The 26,566-nt window shown below is 35.7% G+C and overlaps 3 protein-coding genes across 3 annotated transcripts; 1 reads left to right on the top strand and 2 right to left on the bottom strand.

Annotated features, from left to right (window-relative positions):
* Positions 1-23: 23 nt before the first annotated feature.
* Positions 24-7,872, bottom strand: LOC128670288 (uncharacterized protein). Its single transcript, XM_053745850.2, has 7 exons — positions 7,534-7,872; positions 7,007-7,359; positions 5,185-5,323; positions 2,710-2,867; positions 1,826-2,069; positions 929-1,076; positions 24-382 (listed from the first exon to the last, which is right to left on the bottom strand). Exons 1-7 carry the CDS (start codon positions 7,666-7,668, stop codon positions 297-299), a joined length of 1,263 nt encoding a protein of 420 aa, XP_053601825.1. The 5' UTR covers positions 7,669-7,872; the 3' UTR covers positions 24-296.
* Positions 7,873-8,567: 695 nt separating this feature from the next.
* LOC128671398 (uncharacterized protein) lies at positions 8,568-19,367 on the bottom strand. Its single transcript, XM_053747847.2, has 9 exons — positions 18,883-19,367; positions 18,376-18,580; positions 16,972-17,226; positions 16,598-16,709; positions 15,042-15,274; positions 14,066-14,189; positions 11,954-12,252; positions 11,040-11,240; positions 8,568-10,388 (listed from the first exon to the last, which is right to left on the bottom strand). Exons 1-9 carry the CDS (start codon positions 19,143-19,145, stop codon positions 10,227-10,229), a joined length of 1,854 nt encoding a protein of 617 aa, XP_053603822.1. The 5' UTR covers positions 19,146-19,367; the 3' UTR covers positions 8,568-10,226.
* A 488-nt stretch (positions 19,368-19,855) lies between these two features.
* Ocrl (Oculocerebrorenal syndrome of Lowe) lies at positions 19,856-25,258 on the top strand. Its single transcript, XM_053746435.2, has one exon. It carries the CDS (start codon positions 20,015-20,017, stop codon positions 22,571-22,573), a length of 2,559 nt encoding a protein of 852 aa, XP_053602410.1. The 5' UTR covers positions 19,856-20,014; the 3' UTR covers positions 22,574-25,258.
* The last annotated feature ends 1,308 nt before the right edge of the window (positions 25,259-26,566 follow it).

Here is a 26,566-nt window from a genome sequence, read left to right as displayed (position 1 = left end):
CTTCTGACCAAAATAAAATAAAGTTAAACATTGCACTTCATTTAATTCAATTGATCCTATTCATTTATACATACAATATGTATATGAGCATAATTAACTATATTCATAATTTACCCTAAACATAACCCAAGGTACTTACAGTGAAAACAACTTAAACCATAAATTATTTATAAAATTGCGCCATTTTTTAAACTTTTATATAAATTTCGTAATTTGAAGTGCCGAACAAAATTTATTGGCGCAAGATCCGAGCACGAAAGTGATAGAAGATTTATTTATATAATAATTATATAAGGTTAAATGCCTAGATATGAACATAAAGTGAACGTACAAAACAGCACGAAGATGATGAGTACCACGGCGACCCAGGCGGGCACGGTGCCTGCAGGGAAAATAATTGATAATTAATATAAATACTTCCAAGTATAGTGATAAATTTTGTTAGACATTTAAATTTTGTTAAACACCAAAGTTTTGTTAAAGGGGCCTAAAGTTAACAAACTTATATTTACGGGAGTATGCACTCATTTTGTATGAAATGAATTACAAATATAAGTTTGTCATTGTATTTTCTTTGTGATGTAATTATAAATGTCTTTCGGATTTGTTCTGTCTGTATTGGAAGCCGTTAGTCAAATTCTGTGATTCCTGTTACCTATCGGTATTGATTCTCTCCAACACATTATAAAGGTCATTTCGAAATAGATTTGTATTTTTAAATAGACTAACTAAGACTGCGTGGTTTCGCTCCCTTTTTTTGGGATAAAAAGTATCCTCTGTGTTATTCCAGGTTATATTTTACCCGTGTACTAAATTTCATAACAATCGGTCCAGTAGATTTTGCGTAAAAGAGTAACAAACATACATACACACAAACTTTCGCATTTATAACATTAGTAGGATATATAAGAGCGGAAGTGTAACTGACTGTTATAAGGCAGGCTGTGCACGCACAGACAGTTGTCGACGGAGATGGAGAGCAGCGCGGCCTCGCTGCGCGTGCGCACGCCGCGCGCGGGCACGAACTCCACGCCCGTCACGAACATCATGTGCGCGTTCTTCACGTGCAGCACGCGCTGGGAACAAACACCACGTGTCTTGTAGCTTGCGGCCACGTTCATAACCGATACTTTGTAACGTGTTTGTGTTCGATTGATTCATTCTCATCTCTGCACGTTGCCGATTGCGTTCGGGGTTGTGAAGTCCGGGGTCAGCGTAAAAAGAATCCTTAAAGCTACGAAGATTCGGCTGTGATTTTACAACGCCTGACGTCAACCCTTGGGTATTGTCGGCTATCAACTGCCTAGTTGTGTGTAGTGTCCCTTAGTCGCCTCATATGACATTCACGGGAGGATATGAAGTGGTTTTATTCTAAGAAATTTGAATTTGAACTGTTTATGAATAAATGAAAAACCTATACTTAGTGTTCGTCGTTTCATGTGCTTTCTTTAATACATTATCGAAAAGATACACCAGCGCAAACTGATTTGTTTGATATTGAAATATAAAAAAAAAACAGTCAAATGATTCTAGAAATCGAATTGAAAAACTTATTATGTGTTTTCAAAGCAAAACGATGAAAATTGAAATTAAAAAAAAAACAGTCTGACAATGACTTATTGTGGAAATTGAATTGAAAAAATATTTAAAAAAAAAAACTAATTTATGTAATTATTTCGCTTCGCTTGCCATCCAATCGTCTTTAATTTAAATATATACATCAAAGTAGAAATTTTATAGAAAGAATATTTCACAAAGTTAATTCATATAATTACGACGCTTCGTGTTCAAACATACCTATCTATATACATCAAAGATGCCCCACCTGCAAACTGAAAGCCACGTAGATATCAACAGATCCGCTAAACATGGTCCCGACGCCCACAAACCGGCCGTCGTCGCGCACGGCGAGCGCGGACAGAGACTCATTGACGACGACGGACTTCACCAGCGCGCCGCCCGCGGGCTCCCACAGCTGCAGCAGCCCCTTCTGCTTGCCCGACCTGGCCAATGGGTTGGCGATCGTGAACATCCGGTGGGCACCCTTCTTGTCTTCGTTTAGGCCGAATCTGATTCAAGAAAAAGTTATTTTATACTACTTACTGTGCAGGCATACACAGGCATGCGTTAAGTAAATTTTGTATAGGTTGTAAAGTTTCTGTTAGACACTATCGTATGTACTAAATAAAATAAATAACAACTCAATTCAAAAAAGGCGTGAAAAATATATTCAAGTTCAGCGTTGCGCCAGTGACATATGGTATGCATCCATAAATTGCGGTGGCCACGCACCATCCATTTTGCAATGTGCAAGCAGTCGTTTTCCGTCAAGTGTTCATATTGCGATATGCAAATTTCGCATCAGACCCGTGATTAAAATACAATACAAGCTCGTGTCGTAGCCGTCCCTGATGTTGAGGGTAAGCTAAACGGAGCATAATAGAATTAGGGGTAATATTATATTTTACCTATCTTATTTATATATTTAACTTTTTCACAAGGTGGACTTAAAAATTTAACGGAATTTTCTACCCGTCAACCAAGAAAAGAACATTTTCCATCCAACAGGCCCAGTTATTGAAGTTCCGCAATATTAGAGGTAGATTCGGTGTTATTTTTAAACCAATATATTGATTTTTGTTTAAAAAGACAAAGAAATAATTTTAAAAAGAGTGACAAAAATAAATGAATGAAATAAATACAACATACCTGCACCTCCTGAACAGATATTTGTTGCCGTTGGGCGGCTGGCACGTGATCCTGCGCAGGGGCTCGCCGCGGTGCGCCGTCGACCAGATGTTGGCGATTCCGTCCTTGCCGATGCTCACCAGCTGCTTGTCGCAAGGACTGAAGTCCAAATCGTCCAACTGGAAAGATTATATACTTCGAATGCTTTCAACATTAAGGCCCAATTTAGCTGCACACTAGCGCCACAATCACATGTTTACCAATTATTTATTTCATTCGCGAATACTAGTAAAATAATACAAATCATGCTACACTAGATTAGTTTTCCATTATAAATACAATGTGGGCACAATTTACTACCTACATTTTGATGACCAAAATATTCTAAGTAAATTAAGCTAAGTAAATTTTATCAACTGTGACTATAATACTTTTTAATGAAATCTTATCTAGTGTAGCACAATTTGAAATCAAAATACAAACAGTTTAATTGGGGGTGGGGTTCTAAATCAAAGTAGCCCCAGGACCTATGGTTATTTAGCTACGCCACTGGTTGACACGCGTTGACAAACAAAGAAAATTTAAAGTACAAATTCATCGATTATAACAAGGTGTAAGGTCGAATTGATAAGTCGTCTAGTTAGGTTGGCCTGCAGATAAAAAATTAGAAAACAAATAAACGCGACAAAAAAATCTTTTGTCAACAACATGGAAACGCGGCGAATATTATTAGAACATTAAAAATTATAAACAACTTGTCAAAACAGATAGCCATGAACAAACTTGCTTGTGTATTAACAATATGGTATTATTGAAAATAAATAACAATTATCGATAAATCGGTTACAGCGTTGCATTTAGATTTCGAAAAATAATCACTAACATTACATACTACATAATATAAAACAAAGTCGCTTCCCGCTGTCTGTCTCTCCCAATTTGTACGCTTAGATCTTTAAAACTACGCAACAAATTTTGATGCGGTTTTTTATATAGATAGTGTGATCCCTGAGGAAGGTTTAAGTGTATCATTTATTATAGTTTTATCCGAGCGAAGCCGGGCCAGGCCGTTAATTTTTATATAAATCTGATCATAAAATTAAAGCGACATTTCAAGGTCCGTAACCCTGGGCTTTAGGCATCACAGCCGAGAGAATACAATGAGAAACACTCTAAGATGCGAAGGAGACATAAGTACTATTTAGTCTGCATTCTTAACATAAATAAATATATTAGGACAAATCGCACAGATCAATCTGTGCGATTTGTCCTAGTGCTAGCCCCAAAGTAAGTTCGAAACTTGTATTATGGGATACTGATACTATATTTTATAACAAATACATATATAGATAAACATCCAAGACTGTTTAGCCCGTGCCAAACAGAAAAAAAAGATCATTTTCCATCATGACCCGACCGGGGATCGAACCCGGGACCTCTCGGTTCAATGGCAAGAACTTTACCACTGCGCCACCGAGGTCGTCAATAACATGATTGTTAAGAATGCAGACACATAGACAACTTGTGATTTCACAAGTTGTCTATGTGTCAAACAAGTAGGTCATCTAGGTACTCATATGTATATGAGTACATACTATAGATATTTCGCCGCAGATTACCGTGTCAGAGATAACTAGCACATTCTTTTATCCTTGTACAGTTGTGTGTAAACAAAAATGAGATAGATACGACATGACAGAAACCGGTTGTCTATTGTCTGATATACTCTACAAGATTATCCGTGCTAGTTAATAATTTCGAATAAAAAAGTAATAATATGAATGTAAAAAATAATAATTGTATTTTAAGGTCTCAAGTATTGAGCGATGTGGCGAATACTCCACCGACAAGAAAACTTAAATTAAATTTTAAACATGGCTTGTTAACATAACCAAAACACTATATTATGTTAAATAAACTTATATCTCTGAAAGTTACAACTGGCAATAGTATGCATATTACTAAAGTTGCAAATTTGTGAGGATGTACGTATGTATGTTTGTTACTCTTTAACGCAAAATCTACTGGACGGATTGTTGCAGAATTTGGTACACGGGTAGAAAATACCTAACATGGAGTAACACAAAGGCTTTTTATCGAAATCCCGGGAGCGAAGCCCCAGGGCGTAACTAGTAATATCTATTATCTATTTATGAATTTTATTTAATTATTACAAATTTTTTATTATATTTTCAACTATCAGTGTATAATAAATTATAATATACAAATATACTCAATTTTATTTAATTCATATTTCATACTTACACCTATCGCTATAAATTATTTATTTTATTTATTTATTCAAACTTTATTTACCAAAATTGGTACAATGGACGGACTTAACGCTAAAAGCATTCTCCACCAGTCAACCTTCGCTCTATTACTCTTAATAATAATATTATTATTGCTCTTAATATGGTAAAATTTAGGTAAGAGAATGCTACTAGCATTAAGTCCGCCTTTTGTAAAGTTTGAACACATAAAGAAACCACTAACCTCTTTACTGTGGCCTTCCAGAACAAACAGTAGCTCCATCCGCGGGAAGCTCCACAGCCTGACTTTGGTGTCCATCCCGCCGGTCGCCATCAGCTTGCCGCTGTGGCTGATCCGCACGACCCTTTGCAGGGGATCATTACTGGGATAGATAAACATTTCGAGTCAATACAGCTATTCAGATCTCTATTGCAATTCCATTTATAAAAATTAGATAAATGTGGTGGTGTTATGTAATGGTTAAAACACAGGCGGGCTGTGGATCGAAAGGTCTAAAGTTCGTATCCTATTCGTGCAATATTAGTTTGTATACCAATCTGACACATATATAGTAGTTTTCATAGACCAACTTGCTTCCGGTGAAGGAAAACATCGTGAGGAAACCTGCACACTGGTGGACAGTTTAGTTCACTAGTGTGTATGCGACTACCTGCCACTAGATGGCGGTAAATAGTCGTAAAAGTCATGCCAGATGCTTTTAGGCGACTTGAATAAAACCTGACACCAGATGAATTTGCTTTCATGTGATTAATTTATTTGTTCCCATGCTTGAATCCTACTCCTAATCCTTGAATTAAATTTCAAATGATTCCACGCTAATAGGGATCTGAGAGGGTGCCGCTCCCTAGATATGACGCATTGGGAGTTACTTAAATAAAATTAATTAACAAAGTATGACACTTTTCATATTTTGTTACATATCCAATTGAGATTTCAACACTGACAGCTGCTTCGCCTTTAGCCAAAAACACCGAAAAAATATATAAATCTCATTAAACTGTGCTATAATATATAGTTTTAAATTTATCTATTTGGTTTTAAATCTATGAAATTGAGAATTTCATTTTTGTTTTGTTCATTCATCTTGTTATTAAAGAGACAGGTAGAAGTTTTCTCATTGTTTTGTTTCCAAAATTGCTAATCTTAAAAATAAATAAATACAAATGACAAGTCTGTTATGCTTTCAAGGCTCAAATGATTTTGATGAAAATTGGCACGGATATAGCTAAAGCTTCAAGATCAAACATAACAATTCAGTCATAGCCAGAAATTGATACATAATACAATAATGATACTGACAAGATCATATTTAATAACAGTGTAGACAAAGCCAAGTAGTGAAAGGGAGAAAAAAGAACTATTTCAAGATGTTTCCACAAATACTTCCAGTGAAATTGTACACAGCTATCATTTCACTTTCAATTGCATTCCACAAACCAGTTGATTCTGAACGCAAATCGGCATTCGCATTCTATAATAGAATTAGTGCACATAATGTGATTGTATTTCATCAATCATAGCATTGGAAGTCAGTGAATTACAAGTGAACTGTGGCTTAATGTGCTGATTCTATGAGGTGGTCAATGGATTTATCTTAAGTTTGTATAAGAGTTTCATGCTATTTTGTGGTATATCAAGTGGTTGGCCAATAGTGTTAATTGACAAATTCACATTCTACCATATTGTGTATTCAAAACATTTATCTCAAAAATACTTCTGAAATAAAAAACTATCATTATATTGTAAATAATAATAAGAATTTCTTTATTTCAGACATTACCCATAGTGAATGTTTGTAACATGTTCTTAAGGCTATGTTAGTAACTTAGGTAAAGGCTGGCCAGTGAAGACTTACTTGATTAATACAAAAGTTTAATTCATAATAATCTCAACTAATATTATAAATGCAAAAGTAAGTTATTTGTTATCTATATATATAAATCACATAATATAATACAGAGTATGGAGATGCTACAGACACTATCATCCTCGAAAAAAGTTGTGAGAGAGTGAAGCTATGGGTGATTAAAAAAAAATTACTTACCCAAAATCTGTCTGTACACTATCTGTAGGTCGTATCTCGAAAGACATTCTTTTCTCAGTTGTATTACTATTACTGTCTGTCCTCGATATGTTATCATTCTCTGACACAGTACGTCTCCTTCTCCTCACAAGACCATTCTCGGCTCGGAAACTACCTCGTCTCATCTCTGCAGGATCCACCATGCGTATATTCACCTTGTACAACTGACAGTGGCTCTCCTGCCCCGCTGTCAGGTACATACGGTTCTGTGTGTTGTTCACAGAGCATGTCATCACCACATTGGGTCCTGTCTCATGCCGCATCACCTCTTCAGCAACAAATCTTGTCCCATTGTGTGATATTTCAAATATCTCCTACAATAACATAAACAAAACATTAGGAACAACAAATTTACATTTCTACTAGATATTTTATACGATAGGAAGATGGTTTATTCATTTCATTCAAGGTTTTCTGTCAATGACACGTATGCGAAAACTTAAATAAAAATTACCTTTTTTTTAAGAAGAACAAGAGGGTATACTTACAAAACCATTGGCAACGCCCGTGTTGGATGCTCCTCCACCCCCGGCCACCAGAACATGACGATTAGTCAGCGTTTGTAAAGTATAAAGAGGGAAATCAACTCGGGCTAGAAGCCCATCGCATCTGTTACGGGCCATTCTCACTTATAACATCTAAAATACCTATACAATGGGTCTGTTAACTGCAGTGGACACTACCTAGGAGATGTATGGAAAAACATGTGTTTGTATATTTAAATAATACACGGCAAATATGTTGTAATAAAGTGAAAAACAACAATAATTCACATCCTAAACTATAACAATTCCTGTAGTTCCAACATGACAAAAGTCAAATATGACATTTATCCTACAGGGTTGCCAATACTAAAATATCTAAATATGACAGAGGGAATCAATAAATCGATTGATTAATTAAAGTTATCAATAATTAATCAAATTATTAATTTTATCAATTATTAATCGTTCTGTTTTGTTTTTGGATTTTTGTTATCACAGGTCATTGAAACAACATACAAAAAATATTTTCAATTTTTTACCAAAAAGCGTGTTTTGTGCATTACGCACAAAGGGTTACGTAAAATTCGCTTTTTTATATGTATAAGTTTTCGGATTTTTTATTCTTGTTAAATTTCACGATTCTAAGTCAACCGTATCCATTTAAATATAATGTAAATCTTTTGATGTCGTTAACTTTCAAATAAAGTTTGACCTTTTACTGAAATAAATACTTGGGTATTTTTGATACACATTGACTGAGATTTAACTAGGGGCTCCAAAGAGAACTCGTATAAATAAATTGATATAAGCGAACCTGAGAAAAATGTCTTGACATAGGAACAGACAGACATACGAACAACGAAGTGATCCTATAAGGGTTGCCATTTCACCTTTTGAGGTACGAAAACGAAACCACCAAAACATATACTTTTATGTTAAATTCTCCTTTTTTTAACCTACTTTCGAATATTATAACTAAAAAAAATAATAAAGCAAAATATGTATTTACATATGTTATGTTAAAAAAAACCCTTACATATTTGTACACACATTTAATTTTATCATACAATACAGCTTTATAAATTTTAAATCAGAAATAGTGTCACACACTTCAAAGTAAGTAACTATACTAAATTTTTAAAAGATATATTTAACAGTATTTTTACATAATACAGTCTGTTTCGAGCTAGGTATACAATTAGCAATGGTTTCCACCTTATTTGGGAACTATAATATAGCAATGGAACAAATATTTAATTAAAGCATTCTACAATATTACGGGACACTATTACCCACATAAATATAACATACAGCCAGTCAAGACAGATAATATAGGGTAAATTTCACGACTGTTTGAACGCGGCGTGTAGAGTTTCACTAGTGTCGCATATATTTTTTTAATTAAACATAAAGTTAACATTGTACCAGTACTTTACTTATTTATAAAATGGGATATTTACATTGATTACTGTATATGGTAAAATTTAATAAACACTAATGATAGCCCACGACGGTGTTCAAAACGCTCGTGAAATTCACCCTATAACGGATTTTTAACGAACTATTTTTTTTTGCCAAATAGATCAAGATTGGTTGGTAAAGACACCCAGTGTTGCCAGCCAACAGGAGACGGCCGGCGCCATAATTATTTACCTACTTCACTTGACAGACTGTAAATTAAGAATTTCTGATAGATTTAATTAAAGGTTAGAATTGTTTCAATGAACTCAAAAATGCTATTTAAGAATGCAATACACAGACAAATTCATGAATAGATAACATTCAAAACGGTAAATTTGGCGAAATATTTCTATTTCACAATTGATTCGGGCGAGTGCTAACAACATATTTTTCACTAGAGTGAATAATGAACGGTTTAATACTGGTGATAGGAAAAGAGCTTATTTAAACAGGCACAATGTGAGGCACTTTTAGATTACTGGATTAAAAAAGTTAAATGCTTCCGACAGCCTGACAAGTAGACAGAGGTAGACATAACCTATTTTTTAAAAATCACACTGTTCAAACATTAAAGTTTATAGAATTTAATTTAAAAAAATAAGATCCTTCTTAAAATAAATATTTCAACTTAACTTAAATAATTTAACTATACATAGTCAAAATGTGATCTGAGAACATTAATCCTAAATCAGGACAAAATTAATATTTATTTTGGCATTTGAAAAGTTAAACAACTTACAGTCCATTAGTAATATTTTGTAACCAAAATGTAACAAATAAAGCTATTCATAAACCAAGTTAAAGCATACTTCAAGCTAAAGTATGTTTTGTCACTGTCGCACTTTACGCAATATTTGACACTAACAGAACGAGACAAAACATACTTTAGCACAAAGTATTCTTTAACTTCTTAATGAATAACAGGGTAATACTTTATCTAAACACAAAACATTTCTGTAACCTACGCAAGTGCGCAAGTGCGCAAGTGTACCGAAACACAATAAAATTCCCATGACTCATTACTGGCAGGTACGAGCTAAAACTTAAATTCGTCTACTATCAGCCTCTTACTGGCAGTTAACAAACATTGCCAGACTAAAAAAGCAAATTCTTAAAGCCGGCTACACACGGTTATACAAGCGTCATAGACATTTTTTTTGTTTCGTTTATCCATGTGTAAAGCAAAGGAGCGTCATAGACAATCAGGAGAGCACGATTGGCGCGCAAACCGTCTGCTAGTACGTGAAAATAATGGACCGGATGAGGCCGTCGCGGACCGAGTCGCTGCTTTGTCCGATGCCGAAATTGAAGAATACTGATTCTGCTTCCACTTGGTTGGCACAAGTGCCCATCGGGTACCAACCGACTTTGTTGAATACTATGCCTACTTTGTACACCTGTTGGACAGAAGAAAATTATCATTTTTATTACATATTAAATCACACAAAATTATCAGAAATAGCGAACTGTTGCAGTTCTAAAGTTCACTTTACCGCGAAACATGTAACATTTTGAATATGAGAAGAATAAAAAATTCAGAGAGACGTCGTGTAGTAAATATAATAATAACTTGTATATATATATATATATCTACTGCGGTGCGGTTAGACCTAGGTGTTCTATTCTCTTATGTTCGGATATACTTACGTGCAGTCTGTCACAGAATGTTAAAATGTACATTTAAGATGAATTCATTTCGAGTAGGCAATGAAGTTAATTAAGACCAAAATCGTATCATATGTAAATACAGAGATTACGTCCGAATATATTCGGAGAGTAAATACATCTATGTATTCATACATACAATACACTATATGTCGCCCGTGGCTTTGCTCCCGTGGGAATTTTGAGATAAAATATAGCCTATAGAAATCTTAAATAATGTACCTTTGTAATGGTGAAATAATTTTTGAAATCGGTTAGTATTTTAGGAGATTACTGTCTCAAACATCCTCGTATGAGGATCGAACCCGGTACCTCTCGGTTCAGAGGCAAGCAATTTACCACTGCGCCACCGAGGTCGTCAATATATAATACATTGAACCTACCTTATTCCTCTGTATATAAACGGGCCTGTTGAACATGATGTCCAGCAGATGGCGGTAGGGGACGCGGCTGGTGTAGTGCGTGTAGGTGAGCCGGGCGCCGTCCGCGTCCAGCAAGTGCGCGTACAGCAGCTCGGAGTAGCCCGCGGCGGCCGCGGCCGGCGCGCACAGGCCGCTGCCGTCGCTCGGCGCCTGCGTGGGCACCTGACCCGTGCCCAATATATATATATATGTGCTATAGGGGACTAACTAACTATACTATATTCTATAACATATACATTTATAGATAAACATCCAAAACCAGGGCCAATTAAATAAATATCGTTTTCCAATGGAAAATTTCCATCGTGATGGCCGGGGTTCGAACCCGGGACCTCTCGGTTCGGAGGCAAGTATTTTACCACTGCGCCACTTTACACATTTTACATTACAAACATGTATGGAAAATTTTGTTCGTCAAAAATCAGTTTTCTTAAATTTTGATAGAGTGTAATTGCCACCAATACTTTCTTGTCTACCTGTGATTACTTTAGAAATTATAGAATAGAAACAATGACATCGTATATTCATCATAAGTTGTTACATAAACAAAACAACGTTATAACAACAAAGACATACAGATATTCGTGTGCTAATAACATTGCCTTTGTGTAAAAAACAGTTACAATGTTTTTAATAAATAAAGTTAATTATAGTATTTTGTGAACGCATTTAAACATATATTTTTTTTTAATCAGGCAACTACCCTGTGCTGATGAGGACGAATCCGCCGCTAGAGGCGCTGGTGTAGCGGAGATTAATAAGAAGAATATAATACACTGAGTTTTAAAGATTAATTTGAAAATTTGTGTACAACACATGCGCATGATAATTTTTTTTAATATAAAGGACAAATTAAGACCAAAAAACATTCTCACCTGCACACCAAGTAGACAGATATTTTTATCCACCATAAAAGTCACCGAACAATCCAACACGCTTGTATTCAAACAATCCGTGTGCTGCACTATCGCTCTTTGACAATACAGTTTGCAGTCTCCTCCGTGTCGGCCGAGCGGTTGGCCGAGCGCGTCGCCGTGCCCGTGCAGTTGCCCGTGCGGTTGCCCGATCGGTTGGACGATTTGTTGGACGAGCGGGTGTTCCCTCGCCACGCTGGCAACACATCGCGGCCCGGCTAACACACCACTGTTGACCATACGGACGCCTGAATACGGGGCTGAAAAATACGCATTTTCAATGGTCGTCTTTATATTTAACCTTGAAATATAGTTTTTTTTTTTAATGCCGGAAAGAGCAGGGTAAAGGGTATACGTTCTATCTGCAATCATAATTGACCGAGCGAGCGAAGCGAGCGAGATCTACAAGTCAACTTGGGGCAAAAATACATTTTTGTATGTATATATGTATGTATGCATGTATGTATGTATATATGTATGTTTGTAACGCGATAACTATCGAATATTGTGTTCGCGAAGTCTAAGTTCGCGGCGAACAACTAGTATCTTATTATCAAAACATTTTATCCCGTAAAATCCTACTATTGTAAATGCGAAAGTTTGTAGTGTGTATGTACCTATATGTTATTTACTCTTTTTCACGAAATCTACTGAACGGATTGTTACGAAATTTGGTACATAACTATATAACTTGTAATAACAAATGGGGTAATTTTTATTCCGATATATATATATTTGATTCCGCCCGTCTGGCTGACCGGCAAGCCTATTCAAAAGTTCTTACAAATTAGGCCTCTATAGGTACTTTTTCATGTCAAATCTTATATCAAACTAGCTGCGGCCCGGGGCTTCGCTCCCGTGGGAATTTCGGGACAGAAGTACCCTATGTGTTATTTCAGGTTGTAATCTACCCGTGTACCAAATTTCAATAACAATCCGTCCAATCGATTTTGCGTGAAAAAGTAACAAACATACATCAATTCCATTCTCAATTCTTTATTTGCATCCTTAATGTAAGAAACAGATCTTACTCGTATATATAATAGAGACAATTAAGAACTTTACAGACTCAGCAATCGAAGAGAGTCTGACTTATCCATAATTACAACATATTGATTCAATCATTCTCACAATCTTGCGCGTTGATAATATTAACAGGATTAGTAGGACTAGAAAAAGCTACAAACTACTACAGTACTACCACTTTTATAAGTTACACCGATGTACCTGCGCAGAAATCATTCTGCGCCAATCATAGCGCGCCATTTGGACGCGCTATGATTAGCAATAAGTTCGTTATTTCACTGTACATTATATATCATGCATGTCCGGAAAAATTTAAACTTATTTAAAAAAGTTGGTGATTACACTGATAGAGCCTTACGTAATAAATTGTCTGTCCCCGGGCATCGGTTGGCCAAAGTTAGAACGTCTTTTGTTGGGAACTGTATCCGTTTTTATAACAAATTGCCTAAATGGATTCTTGATTTGCCAGACAATACATTTAGAAATTATATAAAAGAAGTACTTTGTAAAAAGGCATATTACAAGTCTGACGATTATGTGGATGACAATAATGTCTGGCACAAGCATGGTGCAGTATCCTCATAACATATGTAATTTATTTATGACATGATTATGTACGTTTTGTACATTTAGCTTTTAATTTTTTATTTTTTGTGTGACAATTTTCAATAATTTTATTAGAAATACAACTTTTTTTAAAATAAATTCATTCAAATTTTGTCGATTTTAATAATGATGTAAATTAGTCTTCTTAATTTTTAATGCATGTATAAGACCTATATTTGTTAACGACGTCCTTGGAGAAAAGGCTGCGGTGAAGTTTGTTGCGCAGCTTCTTCTTCACCTGCGCTTTGGAAGCCGGCAGTAGACTTAGTTTAAGTAATTTTTTGACGTCAATAAGTGATGTATATCATCCTAAATTGAATAAAGAATTTTGAATTTTTGAATTTGAATTTATAATGTTTTGATTCGGCCAGAGTCGGCAGTCGGTTGTACTGTTCTGCGCCGTGGAACAATGCGGAGGTGTACAGCAGTCACAGCACTGACCTTCGTGGCTGGAGACGCGCACGAGCGCGGCGCCGGGCAGCGCATGCGCCGCGCGCGACACCTCCGCCCCGAACACCTGCTCCAGCATCACCGGGCTGGGCGTGTCCACCGTGAACGTCGGCATCTGCAACGACACAGTGTCTTGTTGCATTCGGAGCTGTGGCGCCGTAAAGCCCAGGGTCGGCGTAATGAAAAATTGCCATTGAATATGACCGCGGCTTCGACCGCGTAAATTTCCCGCGCGGGCAATTATTTTTCTGGGGTGAAAAGTACCGTATGTCCTTATCCATACTTCAAACTACACGTATTCAAATTTTTAAGAAGTTTGGTTGGGAACATAGAGCGTGAAGAGGTAATAAAAACTTACTTTCGCATTTATACCTAATATTAGTTAGGATTAAGATATAACCGCACGTCCCATGAAACGTTACAGTATAGTACTACCGATAGTTGTGGTATGATTCCGCCCTAGAATAGGACCACTCCATATTTTCTGGATGTCTTACGAAGCGATGACACATAGCATAGGCAGCTGATTGCCTATGCTATGTCTCTTCGTTTGAGGGTTGACGTCAGGCAGACGGCCGGTTATAAAATCACAGCCGAAATTTAAAAATTTTATTCTGACCAAATGATATAACTAAAAAAATTGGAAGCGTGCATTCCCACCCTACAATAGTAAGTATTTTGTCACCATAAAATTAGGACCAGAAACAAATTACTAAATAAATAAATATATAAGATCAAATCACACAGATTGAACTGCGTGTTATGGGATACTAACTCAACAATAGTATAGTTTATAACAAATACATATATAGATCCAATCCAAGACCCGGGCCAATCAGAAAAAGATCATTTTCCATCATGACACGACCGGGGATCGAACCCTTTACCACTGCGCCACCGAGGTCGTAAAAAATATTAGGTCGCTCACCCGTACACTTTATTATACTGCGCAAATAAAAATACTTACATTCGACGGAGGTCCACCACCAATTAGCTGTTTCCTAGGCACCCTGCACGTGGAGAAGCCACTTGGCATCGGCACATCGGAACTACTTGACAATATGTTCATCAGAACAGCAAAAGCTTCGGACTCAGTAAGAAGGGACGAGCGTGCTGGGCCTTCAGCGAACTGCTGCGGGGTCAATGTTAGGAAGCGGATCTGTTCTATAGCACTGCGGATTGTCATCTTGTCTTTGGCATCTGTAATAGAAAAATCATAGACTACAAATGACGAAGAGCATTATGGTATATAAGGTGTTTGGTCAATGGTATATAAAGCCGAAAATGGTAGATAGGGTATCGTATCCGCAATCTCAGAAAAATATTTCCATGTGGAAAAAACGTCACAATAGGGAGTTAATTAAGATTTTAGATCATGGTAAAATTTGTGCAGTGCCAACTCTGGAACAGCTGATTTCATCTGTACAACTTATTGTTCATTGACCTCAGTACCAGGATTGGTGCAAATTATGATGATGAAAAGTCAAAACATGGCTTTTATGCCTAAGATCTTTGAGTCTCTGTCTTATAATCAGCACTCTGATCACAATCATAACCCTGTTTTGATATACCTTTTGACTATGTACATTATGTACTTTTATATATTATTAGAAAAAAAAAACATTGTAAGAAACAATAATGGTAAGCCGATCTGGCATGATAGGAACCAACACTGTTCAAATGAGTTTCTTTCGGCATTTCTTCCCCGCAGTGGTCGTTCCGAAATGCCAGTAGTTTGTAGCTTGTGAGAAATAACTATAAATATAAAGATTGACGAGAAAAAGTGCCTGTGAAGGTCTAATTTCTGAATAAATGATTTGAATTTGAATCTCTGAGAGGACAATATTAACTTTTTAATTATGAAATACATGCAAGATCGCTTTTACCGAACTGTCTCTATTGGAAACGTAAGTAAAAGCAATAATAAGAAATTTTATCTTATTGACAATTGAAGCAATTCAACTTTTAAAATTATCACAAAGTAAACAATTAGGTACAATTTAGGGAATATCTCTTCTGCGAATCTGATCTTTAATATATCGTGTGCGCCTGTGTGAATGTGAAAGAAATAGGATAGAAAGAGATGGATGGAATGAAATATTGCCTATTATTTTTAGTGTCGATTCCATGGTACTGTATGTTTTATTATTACCTACTCATAAAAATTTTATGTGAAACCTTTGTAGTTTGTTGTTTAAGTTTTAATTATGTTAATAATTTAAAAGAAAATCTTAAGTATCGCGATGTATGGTATGGTATGAGTACTTTATTTATTTATTTACTTTTTTTACTATTATTTGTTCATACGGTGCTGCATTTTAGAGTAATCTCGAAAAGCGATTTTACCAATGATGGTCTAACAACATACAGTGCGAAGAGTAGAAGAAAAAGTAGGCAAGTGGACCCTCGGCTCTGACGCGGCTGAGGAAGAAACACATAAATCTATGGTTCTTTCACATCTAGCGCGAGGAACTCTTTAAAGTATGCATAAAAGTTTAAAAGATAAATAAAATTCTTAAATACCAGTTTTGTTAGACTTCTCCTCCGAAAGCGCAGAGTCAGGTGTGTCTCCGGCCTTACAGGTCTCCGCCGGAGCCTCAGGACTGTTTTCAGGGCTACTCTCCACATTCACTACCTAAAACACATCAACAACTTTGTGATGTGTGATTTTTGTCAAATAACAGCAAATAATTTACATATTCCTCTGCATTCTCTCTCACATCTTCAGTGTGTTCCTGGTTACATTCGCGGCTGTGACGCCACGAAGACCTTTAAAACGTAAATATGAAAATTTTCAAAAACCGGTTGTGATTGTAGAACTCTGTGCAGCCAATTTCAAAATCAATGTTATCACAAAATGTGTTGTAAAATAAAAATGACTCGTTCATTCTGTATACCTTTTCTGTGGATGTCGAGGGCCCTGGACTCTTAGATCGTTTCCCAGACGGAGGCCCACTCTCGGCCAACGGGCTCACACTCCTGTCTATAGGCCTCTTGTCGTGGGCCTTAGCGTACCGCACTGCAGCCTCAAACAAATCTAGCTCACTCTCCACATTCAGATGGTCTAAAGAAAATACTGTTATCACTGTGTTTAACTCCACTTCTTCGAAGCTGCTGTCATTGAGTACTTCTTTTGTGTTGGTGCTAATGATCTGAAAATAAAAAAAAACTGATTCCTGTAAGTCAATTCCTACAACAAGGGTTATGAATATTTGTATTTTTATCTCACACAAGATTTTTAGATTGTTTTCCCGTTATTCTCTAAATATCAGATAAATTATTTTTAATCTGTATTTCAAATCAAATCAATATTTTTATTCAGAAATTAGACCTTCACAGGCTTCAAACTCATTTGAACAGCGTTGGTCCCTATCATGCCAGGGCTTACCCCATTATTGTTTCTTACAATTTTTTTTCTAATAATATATCAAATATTCTTAAAAATAGTCATAATGTATATGAAAACGATGTGAAACACAGACACAGGTGCGAAGCTTATATCGATGTGAAACACAATTTTAATCCCCAACTTCTTGCCAATTGAAATAAAGAGTATGTGATATACAATTTTATACCTTAAAGACTTCCCGAGAAGGGTCTAGATAGATATAACTATAAAGGATCCATTTTAACCTTTTGACATACAGAACCCTATAAAAACAACAATATGTTAAAAAATTTCATAACTACATTGAGGAGAATTGACATTCTGACATTGTAATCAATAGTCAAGAACAGCATAGCAGACAAGCCATCTTCTCTATCATGGGCCAAGTAAATGACATAGAACAACTTAAATTTCCTGTGACTGGAATTACCACATCCTCAACAATATATTAATGCATATTTTTTTCTATAGCCATGGTTATGGGCAAAAGTCTCCTAACCTATCTCTAAAAACCTATATATATATATATATATATATATATATATATATATATATATATATATATATATATATATATGCGGGATGGAGGCTCAGAGTAAAAGTCCAATTAGTCAGCACATTTATTTTAAAACGAACACACCGAACAATTGCAATTGCGTGTTAGCGCTTTCGCCCGAATCCCCCATCCCATTCCATCCCTTTTACTCGTACATCCGTCTCTCTCACTCACTCCGTACCATTTCCCACATATACTTACAATTTTGTGGGTTCCGTACCTCGAAAGGTAAAAACGGAACCCTTATAGGATCACTTCACTCAGCCATAAACACCTTACTGGGTTAAAACCCGAGAATAAAATGGCATATACATAATCCATAGTAAATATTTGTAACAAATATAAATAATATCTCACCTGTAAACATTTCTCCATAAGCACATTCTCTTCAAAGAGCCTGGCAAATTCGTAAGCCCGACATGCATTCCTCGGATACAGATCAGACCACAGGTACCTTGTGCACTCCTTGACCAAATGGGGGAGCATATACTTCTTAGCTCCATAGCAGAGTTCGCAAGCCTTGTCAAACGAGCTAATGTTTATGTTCTCTGTGTATATGTATCTAAAATAATAATAACATTAACAATCAATAATAACACATTCAATAAAAAAACACTATAATTTTTAATGGTTAAGCTGAGGAATTGATATGTAATATAAATGTTACTTTTAATCACAGACTATCTTTTAGTTAATGCCCAAGGTCAATCATGTGATACTGCGGGCTGTGGCTTTTATAGAAATATTATAGCTTTTATAGAAATATCATAATAATTTAAAATTTGACGTGATTAAAGTTGCCTGTAAAAGTTTATTTTCTGTATAAATGCTTTGAATTCTAAGAACCAATTTTGTAATACTCACTCAAGAAGAGCTTTAAAAGCATCAGGCTGAACATCTAAGATGAGTATAGGATCATTTCTCTCTGCCATACCGCCAAAGAACATAGCTTCGAACACAGGCGACGCCATCGCCAGTATAAGTTTGTGGCCTGCTATGCTGACCTGGTTGGGCTCAGCACCCACCAGGAAGGTGCAGTCGGACCACTGTCCCGACTGCAGGAGATGAGCCCCTCTTTGCTTCATCTCCACACACCCTAACTGCCAATCGATTGGAACGCTCGACATTCCCAATTATTATACTATTTAACTGATTGATCACAAATTCACTTTAACAACTTCACAAAAATTTGACGATTTATAAATGGTAGACGGAAGTTCGAGTGCCTTGATTGCAAATACCTACCTACACACAAACGATGCAATGCAAAATGCAAACAAAATAAATCACAAAAAAGTAAGCAGCTGGCGGTGACATATACGTTTACGAAGATAGATAGTTGTAATTATTACATAATTCGTATCACTTTAGTAATCCTAATGTAAATAAACATTCGTTACGATTTTTTTACGTTGAGTTAGTATCATAGTATAGTTAGTATCGTAGTTAGTATCACAAGTCTCGAACTTACTTTGGGGCTAGCTCAGTCTGTGTGATTTGTCCTAATATGTATATGTTTATAAACCAAAATTACGTATTTATACTGGTAAAAACTTAATTTAGGTAATTGTTCCGTATCTAATCTAAACCCAAAATATGCTCACATTCATTTTTTTTTAGCGGCTTAACTACTTCGCCGTAAACTTCTACATAAAGTCATCCTTTGACAAATATTCGTTCAAAAATCTTACAAGTCTGACAACACAGAAATAATATGTACGATTTTCTGAGTTAACAAACGAATTTTTAAGTATAAATTTTAAGTTACAGATTCCTTGTAAATTTAATAAATGTAAGTTCCTGATTATCGATGTTCAATTTGTATTTTTTCCAAATATTTTGGTTTGGATCAGTTCAGAAATTGGAATTTTTTATGAGCCAAGGTCGGAAAGACCAAGAGAAGTACACAAACTAACGTCATTTTTTGTAGACGATGTCGGAAATATGTCAAAGTACTGATCGATTCAATTAATTTATTTAGAGTTAATGAGTCAAAATGAATCAAGAAGAGATAAAATCTGTGGTACAGGAAAAATTCCTATCAAGTGAAAAAGTTACTGCATTTCTGTGCGATGCTAAACTGCATTGTGAGACTGTGAAGAAAGATAGGCTCCTGGTGATCGTGGAGTATGGAGACGAAAAGGCAGTATTTTGTTTGTTCACATCTTGTCACCCACCTAAATCCTTCACAGACTTGTCTATAGAAGTGGTTCTGCCTATCGATAACACTTTCAAATGTGAGATCGATAATAAACCCTCAGACCCAGAGGCGGTCTTGTACCTGAACTTACAATCCCATAATTCCAAATTTAAATTTGAAATCGAGATGACTCCGCGCGTGGATAACTTTGTCGATGATTTATTTAGAGGCATAGAAGCTGTGAGTAAAATGCCCACTCAACCAGAATTTGTTTGGCTTAAAAAATATAGTGGTAAAAGTGAGGAGGATACAGCAGTACAAATGGTTTTACCTAGAAGTGGAGTTGCGCATACGCAGGGTTCTGCTCCCGTGGCTATCAGAGAGAGCCTAATCAAGAGAAAAATGAGTGATAAGGAGCATGATTACACATTTAATAAACAGTTTACAGTTTTTTGTGGAACATGGAATGTGAATGACAAATCGCCAGTGATCCCTCTAGAAGGCTGGCTCAATGTTGATAAAGAACCACCAGACATATATGCAGTTGGATTTCAAGAACTTGACTTGTCGAAGGAGACTTTTCTGTTTGACCAAACTTTCAGAGAAGATGAATGGTACTATGCAGTGGTTAACTATGTTGGTAAGAGGGCCAAATATGTTAAGGTAGAGAAAGTAAGACTTGTTGGAATGATGCTTATTGTTCTTATCAAGCAAAAACACATGTCTCATGTACGTAATATAGTTTGTGACACAGTTGGCACTGGTATTATGGGCAAAATGGGCAACAAAGGCGGAGTGTCTATAAGGTTTGACCTGCACAGTACTTCTGTCTGTTTTGTGAACTCCCATTTGGCAGCTCATGTGGAGGAGTTTGAGAGAAGAAACCAGGACTTCAGGGACATCTGTGGTAGAACTAGGTTCTTGCAGCCGAATCAACAATCCAAAGGAATTAAGGACCATGACCAAATATTCTGGTTGGGCGATCTAAACTATCGCATAACAGAACTAGACCCGACTACGGTAAAAAAAATGGTGAATGAAAAAAATTTTGCAGCAGTTCTCGAATTTGACCAACTCAAGCAGCAGCATAAAAACAATTTTGTATTCGCCGGGTACTCTGAGGGACCAATCACATTCAAACCCACCTATAAATATGACCCAGGAACAGACAACTGGGACTCGAGTGAGAAGAACAGAGCACCAGCTTGGTGTGATAGAATATTCTGGAGGGGAGATGGAATCACACAATTAGATTACAGGAGCCATCCAACACTGAATATCAGTGACCACAAACCAGTTTCAGCTATATTTAGGTCATCAGTCAAAGTAATTGACGAGGAAAAATACAGAAAAGTTTATGAGGATGTTATTAAACAACTGGATAAAATGGAAAATGAACTCATTCCACAAGTAAAGGTTGATGTCACTGAAATAGATTTTGGTACAGTGCGTTACTTAGAACTGCAAGTGAGGACAATCACAATAAAGAATATTGGGAAACTCCCAGTGGAATTTGAGTTCATAAAGAAACTGGATGAAACCAGTTTCTGTAAAGAATGGCTGATTGTGGAACCCTATAAGAAATGCATTTGTGCTGATGAGTCTTGTGAAATTCAGCTTAAAGTACTTATAAATAAGACTTCAGCTTGTAAAATTAATGCTGGGACTGACAAATTGTATGACATTTTAGTTTTACATTTATATGGAGGCAAAGATATTTTTATAACAATATACGGGACATACCAAAGAAGTTGTTTTGGTTGCTCTATAGAGGTTTTAGTGAACTTAAACATGCCTATTCGAGAAGTTCCTGTGGGCAAACTTATTGAGCTGGAGAATAAACGGGATCAATGTGTGTCGAACCAGTCAACTTATTCCATACCAAAAGAGATTTGGTTCTTAGTTGACCACATTTACCTACATGGCCTAAAAGAGCCAAATTTATTTGAACAGCCCGGTTTACATTCAGAAGTGTTGCAGATTAGAGACTGGCTCGATACAGGTTCTATCGACCCAATTCCTGGGAGCATCCACTCGGTGGCCGAAGCCTTATTACTGCTGCTCGAAAGCACCACTGACCCCATCATTCCTTACAACCTTCAATCAATATGCCTTCGGGCGTCGTCAAACTATCTACAATGCAAGCAAATAGTAATGGAGTTACCAGAGTTCAGGAAGAACGTGTTTTTGTACTTGTGCGAGTTTCTACAGGAAGCATTGCAACACAGTGCAGAGAACGGACTGGATGCCAAGACGTTGTCCACATTGTTTGGAGAAATATTCCTTAGGGACAACCCTAATCAAATCCAGGAGCCCCAATCAAGGATCAACAAGCAAGTGATTGACAAAAAGAAAGCGCAGTTTGTGCACCACTTTTTGGTCAATGATCACAGTGACTTAATTTTTACTAGATAAACATCTTCATTATAATATTTAAACTGTTTGATATAATATATCAAATAATCGTACTCTCTGGGGAAGGGAAACAAGTCTCTAAATGCTAATACTCAATTTCCATTCGTACTTTAAATTATTTTAATGTAACACTTATTATTTAAGTATTTTTAGTAACTTCCACAGTTAATTGTAATACCTACCATAACAGTACCAAGTACTTTATTAAGAATTTTATATAGTTTAATTACATGTATACTAAATATTTGTATTGACATCACAAATGTGAAAGTGACACCATTATTTTTTTTTAATTTTTCAGTTTTTAATAAGTTTAGTTCATATAATTATGATTGTTAACCAAAACTTCAAAGGACCCATGCCAATGTATTTATTGTTTTAAATAATAGAAGGTAATTAACTAACTAGACATTTAGAAAAAATATGTTTCATACATAACATGATAAGCACGGGCGTAGCCAGAGGGAGGTTTTGGGGGTTCCAACCCCCGTCTATCATAAAATTAAAATAAAAACAAGGCGTGCGGTAACTCGTTTATTATTATTCCAACATTAAAATATGTGTTTTTTATTCCCTCACTCCACCCGCCATCTCCGTACTGTCTTTTACAACTGGTATAACGTAACTTAATTTTTTTATTTAGCCCATACTGCCCCAATGCTCGAAAAAGGACACCCCAATTCTCAATTTTCTTATGAATATAAGGGTGTGTACTTTTTTTTCATAATAAAATCTGGCTACGCCCGTAATCATAAGTAGGTATCTATTGAAATAAATGTATAAAACGCCCTACTCTGCAATCTGTCATTGCAACAGAAAAGGATGCAGGATTGCGAAAGAAGTATGTATTTCCTTTTTTATTATATACCTGCATCCCTTTCTTTTAAAGTGATTGCTAGCCATATTGTTGCAGTGCACGCTATAAGACGCATCACATTAAACATTTGTATTTTGTATAATGTTTATACATAAATAGTTTTGTATAAATTGTATTCTCCAAATGTGCCGTAATTGCCCATATAAATGACGAGTATAGTATACTTACCTGAAGTTATACCGAATTCAATTTTATAGTTTTATATGAATAGTTTCTTTTTATATGAGTAGTAAGGACACTCACGATGGAATTTAGAACCACTAACTTCAACTTAATTTCAATGTATTAGTTTAGGGAGATGGGCGAGACATTGTGTCGCACATCGCACTACGTTTACAGTATTAACATAATAATTCCGCGCCAAGAAAAAAGTCCCGAGGCAATGTGTGCGACTATCATTAACAGATCGGCCACGTTGTTGTTGTCAATGACTTTAGCGCTGCGACTACGGGTCTACATGCGTGATTCGGTCTCTAAGTAAAGGCTGAAAGTGCATGAGTATTTATAATATGGGTCACTGGCATTTGTATTAGGTTTTTTAAACTGTATTTATGTTATTACCTGAAATAAAATGATGTATTTATTTATAATGAGGGCGCTGTGTACGCTGAGACTGGCCACACTGGATGTTTATCAACGAATCTGACTTCATCGTATTAGATTTAGTATAGCAATGGCAAAAAATTTACTTCGCTAAAATTTCGTTTTCCACTCTTTATAGACAGAGCTGTAGTTGCATGTATTATTTGCAAGAGTATAAATGTTCTTCCATTGATCTGATTAACTTTAAGATATCACTGGGATGTTGCAAACTCCGTCATTACCTGTCATTAGCTGTGGCGTAGCGATATTGCGAAACCAAAGGGCGACTGGGCTATATGTACGTACAGGGCCAGTTTTGTAATGGAAATAGTAATTTTTAAGTATGTAATTATGTTTCGCTAATTCTCAGTAACACCATTGATATGAGATATTAGTATTGTTTTATGACATTAAAATACGGGTAATTACGACTCCGCCCCGGGCGACAATGGCTTACGCTACGCCACTGTCATTAAATATCCAATATTTGCTTTTAAATGTTGAAAATGTACGGATTTGTCTAAATTCCCAGTATATCAATGTGTAGACTCCGTACTACGAAAAGATGTCCCGCAGACGTGGCGCTACTGTCGCCGCAAACTACAATATAGTATATCTGTTATTAATAGTTCCTCAAGTTGCCACAGGACCTCCTTCGTGGTACGACCTCTTGTATATTTACGTCTTAGTACATTACCATAACACTAATATATATTTACAAAGTGCTTTCTAAGCGAGACAACGAATATGACTTAATTTATTTTTAAGGTAATTGCTGTCTATGTCTATTTGTAAAAATTCATCACTTGAAGGTTTTATTTACCCATAAATGATATACAAGCGAAGATGTAATATTATTATTTTTCTGTTTCCTCCTTCAAATCAAGCCATATTTAAACATACTATAAATATTGTCATCACCTCAATATTTAAAAAACAGATCCAGTTTATTTTCTTAATAATCAATGCGATCTCTGCGAATAGGCAAGCTTATTGCACTCTTTCTTATTATTATTATTGCATTCTTTCTAAGAATCGTCTTCACTGCTGAAAAATGATAAAATTCAGAAGCTTATATAGTTTTTTTTTTTCGTTTACTTCAATCAATGCAATCTGCATTCTCACCATGTAAATCAATTACTTATTTGTAACATATTTTTAAAAATAACATCTGTTACATAAACTGTAATAATTTTGTTGTTAATTTATTAAATTGTTTATAACAATATGTGTATTTTCACTCACTTTTTAAAAACGTTTCTAGTAAGGGTGTTTATGCGCCTTATTATTGTTGTGGTTTTGATGAAAATTGTAATTAATAATTTGCCCAAACCCATATCAGCGCCATCTAGTAATGGTACAGATAAATACATTCACGTCATGGCAGTTAGTTATACATGGGTTTATTTTACGGGTTTTTGTATGTAATGTCGGCTCACAGAATTTAGAATCTTTAATCTAAGTGTCGGCTATACATTCTCGCGAAACACTTCGGCGTAATTTGACGGATTCGGTAAATAAGCCGATCCTGGGTGGTCGTACTTTATTGTGATGAAAACTAAAGCCTTGTGAGAAATTTCAACTCTGTAAGACAAGTAGTAGGTAGTAGGAGAAATCTAACTTGCAAGATTCGATTATAGACAGACAACAGGACAGGAAAGCTTACTAATAAAAAAGCGGCCAAGTGCGAGTCGGACTCGCCCATGAAGAGTTCCGTAGCAGCAAGTAACATAACTTGTTGATCGATTTTTGTATATTTTTATATGCGTTGATTGAATGAAAGGTAAATTGCGATTTACGAATAATGACGTATAAAAAAACTACTTACTAGATCTCGTTCAAACTAATTTTCGGTGGATGTTTATATAGTGATGTACATCGTAATTTTTTTGAGTTTTCATTCTCTTATTTTAGAAGTTACAGGGAGGGACACATGTTACCACTTTGGAAGTGTCTTTCGCGCAAACTATTCAGTTTAGAGAAAAAAATATATTACAAACCTCAATATCATTTTTGAAGAGCTTTCCATAGATACTCCACACGTATGGGTTTGATAAAAATAAAAAAAAATTAAGAAAATAAGTTTCTGCCCTAAGTATGGGGACCCCCAAAATGTATTGTTTTTGTTTTCTATTTTTGTGTAAAATCTTAATGCGGTTCACAACATCCGCTTACCAAGTTTCAACAGTAGGTATAACAGACTTGACGAATCTATAAGGGTTCCGTTTTTGCCATTTAGCTACAGAACCCTAAAAACCATTAATTTTGTTGACTAACTATAAAGCTTTAAGCTATAGAAGTTGATAACAAATTCAATCTAAATGAAAAACTGGGATGAAGAAATATACTTAGGCACATGCATTTATTAATTGTGAATAAAATGTAGATGATTTATTTACAGGTTGACATATTTCTCTTATATTAAGTTATGTTATACTTTTACAGTCGTTTCTGAACGACGCACCACAACAATCTAGATCATAGGTCGATTTTTTAAACGAAGAGCGGGAATTTTGATTTCGACGAATCGCGTG

Source organism: Plodia interpunctella, chromosome 1 (genome assembly GCF_027563975.2).
Source record: "Plodia interpunctella isolate USDA-ARS_2022_Savannah chromosome 1, ilPloInte3.2, whole genome shotgun sequence".
Classification (NCBI taxonomy): domain Eukaryota; kingdom Metazoa; phylum Arthropoda; class Insecta; order Lepidoptera; family Pyralidae; genus Plodia; species Plodia interpunctella.
The sequence above is the reverse complement of the archived record's forward strand: the minus strand, read 5'-3'. Positions and strand labels throughout refer to the sequence as shown.